Source organism: Podarcis filfolensis (assembly GCF_964270895.1).
Source record: "Podarcis filfolensis genome assembly, chromosome: 10".
Lineage (NCBI taxonomy): Eukaryota > Metazoa > Chordata > Lepidosauria > Squamata > Lacertidae > Podarcis > Podarcis filfolensis.
Window position 1 is genome coordinate 69,646,803 of NC_139612.1, and position 6,568 is coordinate 69,653,370.

The 6,568-nt window shown below is 49.0% G+C and overlaps 1 protein-coding gene across 1 annotated transcript; it reads right to left on the minus strand.

Annotated features, from left to right (window-relative positions):
• Positions 1–2,589: 2,589 nt before the first annotated feature.
• Positions 2,590–6,532, minus strand: SSMEM1 (serine rich single-pass membrane protein 1). The gene is made up of 3 exons (XM_083573183.1): positions 6,220–6,532; positions 4,974–5,031; positions 2,590–3,184 (listed from the first exon to the last, which is right to left on the minus strand). Exons 1-3 carry the CDS (start codon positions 6,415–6,417, stop codon positions 2,760–2,762), a joined length of 681 nt encoding a protein of 226 aa, XP_083429309.1. The 5' UTR covers positions 6,418–6,532; the 3' UTR covers positions 2,590–2,759.
• Between the last annotated feature and the right edge of the window lie 36 nt (positions 6,533–6,568).

Here is a 6,568-nt window from a genome sequence, read left to right on the forward strand (position 1 = left end):
TTCTGCAGTCAAAATAGTGATGCTTTGCGCACCCATGTCTAGTCTTCTACCTATCTAAAATTTATTATTGGTGTGCGTTTTCCTTTCTGTAAATCTACCAAAGAATAAAATAAAATCGGAATTAAGGGGTTTTCTCAGGACGGTGGGGCACTTGTCCTTATTCTGACAGGCGCCCTCCAGAACTTGCTGTCATGGCCTGGGATTCGGATTCAGATGCTGAACCTGAGGAATCCCAGCCTGCACAGGATTCCCCGCCTCCAGAACCAGCTGAGCCGGGGCTGGGGCCTGAGCCTGAAGGGTCCTCACCTGTGCTGGATCCTCAGGTGCAGGCACCAGCTGAGTCTCCTCTGGCTCCTGAGGTGATGGAGGACCCATTGCCTGCAGGTGCTCCACTCTCAGCCCCTCAGAGGAAGCTGAGGTTGCCTCTGGGTCTGGTAGCCCTCCAGCCTCTCCGGAGCTGCAGAGGCTCAGGGCAGAGAGGCGGAGGGAACTAAGTTCCTGCAGGAGGAGTGCTCGCCTCCAGGCCAGGAGAGGCGAGTCACCTGAGGATCGGGGCCGCCCTGTGCCTCGGGGCAGATAAAAGCCAGCCAGCCCCAGTCCCAGGTTGCGGGAGCAACATTGGTGGTTGTCAGTCTCTGCCTGAACCCTGCCCTGCACCCAGCTTCGACGTTTATGGACTGCCTTCATGTTGCTTCATCAACCACAGACTGGACTTGGACCTTGACTCTTGATTAACTCCCAGGACCAGCACACTTGGTGCCACTCGCCTCTATCGGTAAGACGCCCCAGAGGGGACCCTCCCTCCCCAAGAACTAGGAGATCCGTCCGTATTAGAGAACAAAGAATGCAGAGAGGAGAAGGAACTTCCCTTTGGCGCCCAGGATGTTGCTGGAGACAGAAGGGGGAGGATTTAGAATAGCCAACTCTAAATGTGGAGAGATGTCGATTTTTGCTTGCAACCAGATGACTGAATCAGAAAGACTATTGTCAGGGAACTGCCATAGGAACAGGGGAGGGAGGTCTTAGTTTCTGTTTGCCACTGAGCAGTGCTTTGGAGTCACAAGGCTCTGTTTACATTCCAGAGACAGTCCAGGCTATTGGAAGTCTCACAGGAGACGGGAGACGGATGTGACGTACTGGTTTCCTGTTCTTTGTTCCTTTGTTTCAGTTGCTCTCTGCTCTCACAGGGAGAGGATATATTTTTCTGTCTGCGTAGCTTAGTAATAAAGCATAGCAATGATGTAGCCATAAATCTCATCACTTCTGTGTGCTGTTTGGATTCTCTGCTGAATGGGATGTGCCTGGAGCCTTATCAGAGGCTCAGGTTGTCAGTCTCATCGGGGGCGATTCCGAAGGACTCAGAGGCTGGAGGAAGATGAGCTTTATCAGCTTGGTCGAACACAGATCCCGACAGGAGGCAGGGAGATACAGAGAGCCTCCGACGCTTCTGAGGAGCAGCGTCTAGTCCAGCGGTGGTGAAAGCCACACCTCCAGTGGAGCAGAGGGGGAAAGGCCAAGCGAGGGGAGGGCTCGAAGATGCTACTGAAAGCCCAAGTGCCTCACCTAGCCAGGCTGGCCAGGAGGCAGACACACTGTTTCCGTCGCCCAGCTTATGCAGAGGGGTGAAATGTAAGGAGATTTGGGGTGTCTAAGTTCTTATGTTGGGGGAGAAACCGGAAGGGGCCACTCCCAGAATCTGCAAGTTACTGAGACGGACATGAACTTTGTGGTTCTGCACTGTAAATAGTTTGCACCAAATAAAACCTGTTAAAGACAGGTCGGAGTCCTGCCTGGTTACTCACGAGCAACCACCACCAGCACCTGACAACTATAAAATATAAACCGCTCGTTAATTCTTGTCTGTGAAGTTACTGAAGCGAGGGGAGGACTCTCCACGCCTGACACAGCGCGGCTTCTCACGGACGGCACCATTCAGCTGGCAAACGGCGTTTCAACAAGCCGGCCGCCTTCTTAGCACGTTGCAAAGAGGAGAACGTTATGTGGTATGTTGTTGTTGTTTAGTCATTTAGTCGTGTCCGACTCTTTGTGACCCCCTGGACCTGAGCACGCCAGGCACTCCTGTCTTCCACTGCCTCCCGCATTTTGGTCAAACTCATGCTGGTAGCTTCGAGAACACTGTCCAACCATCTTGTCCTCTGTCGTCCCCTTCTCCTTGTGCCCTCCATCTTTCCCAACATCAGGGTATTTTCCAAGGAGTCTTCTCTTCTCAGGAGGTGGCCAAAATAATGGAGTCTCAGCTTCAGGGTCTGTCCTTCCAGTGAGCACTCAGGGCTGATTTCCTTCAGAATGAAGAGGTTTGATCTCGCAGTCCATGGGACTCTCAAGAGTCTACTCCAGCACCAGAATACAAAAGCATAATAATTCTTCATAATTCTCCTTCATGGATCACTGCCTTGTCGTGGTGAAGGGGCTTGAATAACTCAGAGAAGCTATGAGCTATGCTATGCAGGGCCACCCAAGATGGACAGGTCATAGTGGAGAGTTTTGACCAAACGTGATCCACCTGGAGCAGGAAGCCACTCCAGTATCCCTGCCAAGAAAACTCCATGGACAAAGACAACAGGCATATGTGGTATAAGAGCTTTATTGACACGACTCAGCCCTCAGCCACCTCTCAGAGGTGCGAGTCGCCCATCTCACCCTCCTCACCCAGGCCAACAACCCTTGAAGGAAGCCAGGGCAAAAGCGGGTTGTGTGTGGACATTGTCTCCCTTCCCCGGAAGGGACTCCCCTCAGGATCAGTTGCGCTTCCCTGGAGAACACCACTCTGGGTCAAAGAAGTGCTGGGCCAGCCATTCTCTCGTCCTCTTGGCTTTGCAGCGGGGACACGCTTCCTCGGGCATCCAAGGCACTCGCCTGGGGCTCCTCTGCCTTACCGCCATCTTCCTCCCTTTCATGCTGGAGGCGCTGCCGTCCGTATCACCCGTCTGGCTGCCTTTCCATGAGGACACCTGCGATTCCGAGGTGCCCACGGAGTCGCTGTCGCAGAAGGTTTGCTGGCTGAGCTTGGAGAGGCGCTCCTTCGTCTCCTTCCTGGGAGGAGAGCTGGGGGACGCCTCGTCCTCAGCGACGTCCCTGTCACACTCTCCTGTAAACAGCTTCCTCAGGCACCCCAGGATGCCGCACGCGCTGTCTTGACACCTGTCGGTGGGGTCCTGGCAACCTAGCAGGTATCAGGTGAGAGAGACAGAGAGAGACACGAGGGGGTTATTTTTGCGGTGGAGAAATAGCAAGGCTGCCATCCACTTTCGCCTGAGCTCAGTGGTTCTCAAAGAGCATTGCGACCATGCTGCCATACCCTCCAACCTATCTCCAATGAAAAGAGGGACATCCTATATATTTACACAAAGGCATCCATTTACAACATACCATGTTATTATTTGTGGGGCAAAAATTTTTAAGAAAAATTCTAGCCCCAAAGGGGGGGGGATATTGTGATAGAAATGTTGAGGTCTTAGATATATGGTAACGTTCATAACCGCACGTACATAGATCAGCACAGGAAGACCGACCTGAAGCCATTTTGATTCCTAAACTGAGCAAATGTTTTCTCTGCAAGGTCAAAATGGAAAAGCCTCCCCATTGTCTTTCCCTTCACAAATCCTGTCTTAAGGGTATGTCTGTGTTTGAATAGGGTGTGAGCCTGTGACCTAGCCCAGGAACTAAGTATTTATCACTACAAAAGAATGGCCAGGCTCCCCAGGCAATCCAATCAAGTAACCTGCCAGACAGGAGATAAACAACGACAGGAGAAAAACAACATTCAAATTTCTGTTTTAGACCGCCTTTTCTGTGATGTAGGTGTGATGTATCTGAGGGGTGGTCTTAGGTTACGCCCCTTTTGTGATGTATGTATGAGGTTTCTGGGGGTGGTCTTGATCTACAGGGTGCCAATTTCAAAAGTCTTTATAAGGCCTTGCACGCCATTTTTCTGGGTTCCTTTCTCCTGCGTGTGAGGGGAGCACCCTGTTGCAACAGATCAATAAAGATCAAGCTTACTAGCTGCTTTGCTTCTCAATATCCTCTGGTTGGCCTCTGTTATCTTCTCCTACCAATAGGGAACCTATGTAAGGACTCTATATGGGCTCTTGGATACCCCATAAGGGAAAAGGGCAATTTTTGTTTACAACACTAGCAGGCACCAGGTGAGAGAGAGAGAGGTGAGGGGGTTACTTTTGCGGTGAAGAAATAGCAAGGCTGCCATCCACTTTCGCCTGAGCTCAGTGGTTCTCAAAGATCAGTGCCACCATGCTGCCATACCCTCCAACGTATCTCCAATGAAAAGAGGGACATCCTATTCTGTGCCCTCCACCATTTCTCCAGTGAAAACAGGGACGCCCCAGCGGGGGACATTCTGGGATCAAATCAGAAACTGGTTAAATCAATCGACCAGTTGGACATCCCTCAAATAACTCAAAAACGTCAAACAACTTTGGCCTAAACTAAAAAAAAAAGTTCTAGAATTTTGGCAAAAAAATAAAAAACAAATCAGAACAGCTTTGCCCAAAAAAAAGTTCAACAACTTTTCTGTCTGGATATGGCAACCCCAGTTTAATCCACCTATTAAATAGATCACTGTTTTGTACTTGATCCCTTGCCTATTATAAACTCACTGGGTGACAGTGGAGAGCGACGCTGTCTCAGTCATTGCCTCACAACTTGATCTATTCTTATTTAATATATTTCTTACAGCTTACACACCATTTGATGGTAAAAAAAACCCTCAAAGCAGTTTACAAAAGAACAAAGCAATAATAGGTTAAAAGGATTGTTTTGAACATTCAAGATAGGATTCTGTGATTCCGGGATGTCCTGCTTAAAACAGGACAGTTGGGTATGTGGCAATCGTCTCCTCCAAAGCAAACAGCAGGTTGTTTTTAAACTTCCAGTTACTCCTTGACTTTTGCTTAATAAGAAACATGCTTTTTTGCAGCAAATGAATTAAATTTTACCTTTTGTGTATCTAACCTTCTTGCATGGCTGAATTCCACCACCGCATTTCGGGACGATCTGTTCTCAGAAAATATGGGAAAGAATTCCGTTTAGAACCCGATGCATATGATTGGGGCTAAGTTTACATGCACACCAAGCCATTTGTAGCACAAATACACAGCTTTTCTCAATCTGGAACCGTTTGTGCTTGTCCTCGATGTGCCGCTTTCAGTCTAGAATCATTCCATTCCCAAAGGGTTAGGCTTTACACCTCAACCACCCCCTTCTATAGCCCCCTCACAGCTTGCTCCAATCCCAAATCCCTTTTAAAGGGAGGTGGGAGGTGCTTCATGTTGGAGTTGTAGCAAACCATAGTGCGTTAAGCAAATGGTAGCTTTGTGAAGGGAAAGGTACCATTTCTAGGAATCTTTGGGATAAGGCATCTCCCATTCTTCAGCCCGGTCACTGAGGTGCAGCTCTGAGGGTCTTCTGCTGGTTCCCTCACTGCGAGAAGCCAAGTTACAGGGAACCAGGCAGAGGGCCTTCTCAGTAGTGGCACCTTCCCTGTAGAATGCCCTGTAGAATGTCAAGGAGATAAAGAACTATGCGACTTTTAGAAGACATCTGAAGGCAGCTCTGCATCGGGAGGTTTTTAATGTATTTTTAATCTTTGTTGGAAGCTGCCCAGAGTGGCTGGGGAAACCCAGCCAGATGGGCGGGGTACGAATAATAAATTATTATTATTATTATTATTATTATTATTATTATTATTATTAAATGTTTGATGTTTTTATATGTGCTGGAAGCCGCCCAGAGTGGCTGGGGAAACCCGGCCAGATGTGCGGGGTGTAAAAAAATAAAATTATTATTATTATTATGTGCTTTATTTGTGCAATGAACAGATGCTTTGAATGCTCAGTTTTATCTGCTGGCTGTTATGGTGGTAATCGTTTGCTGTCGCTGGATCTGCTCTCCGTATGTGTTGGCGTATATGTGTGTTTTGGCATGATGTTTCCATTGTTCGTGCCAGCCTTTGCCAGGCCCCTCAGATATTTTGGGGTACAGCTCCCATCAGACTCAGCCAGCACACGTGGTGTTGTTTTTAATCATCAGCTGGTTTGGAGTCTGCTGAACCGTTACCTTTACCTAAAAGTTCTGGACATCCAGCTGGCCGCTGTTGGAAGTTAAAGGCTCAACAAGACAGCGCTTTGGGCTCCCCTTCTGTCCTCCAGCCGCACACAAGAGGAATACGGCTAATAAAATTACCCAGTCTGCACCAATGTAGATGATCCTTATAGCAGCCACAGCCAGGCAGTAATAAAGCAGAATTTCTCCCAGGGCCCAGCAGACATCGTCTTCTTCGGGTACCTCCTCCTCACACTCAAATTCCTCCAGGGAGCCGGTGTCGACGGGGTCTCGGGTACGTGAATAAATCCACCACAGGAATGGGAAGGGGAATGCCATGGACCGCGAGGGGCCAAAATGTCAGGTGAGGAAGTGAAGAGTTTGAAGAGGCAGCAGCAGCATGGTACCCTGGCAACTGATTGTTGACCAGAGTTTGCCAGGACCCAACAGAACCTTTTTCTCGCATCATTCTCAGAACCGTGGCGATAGG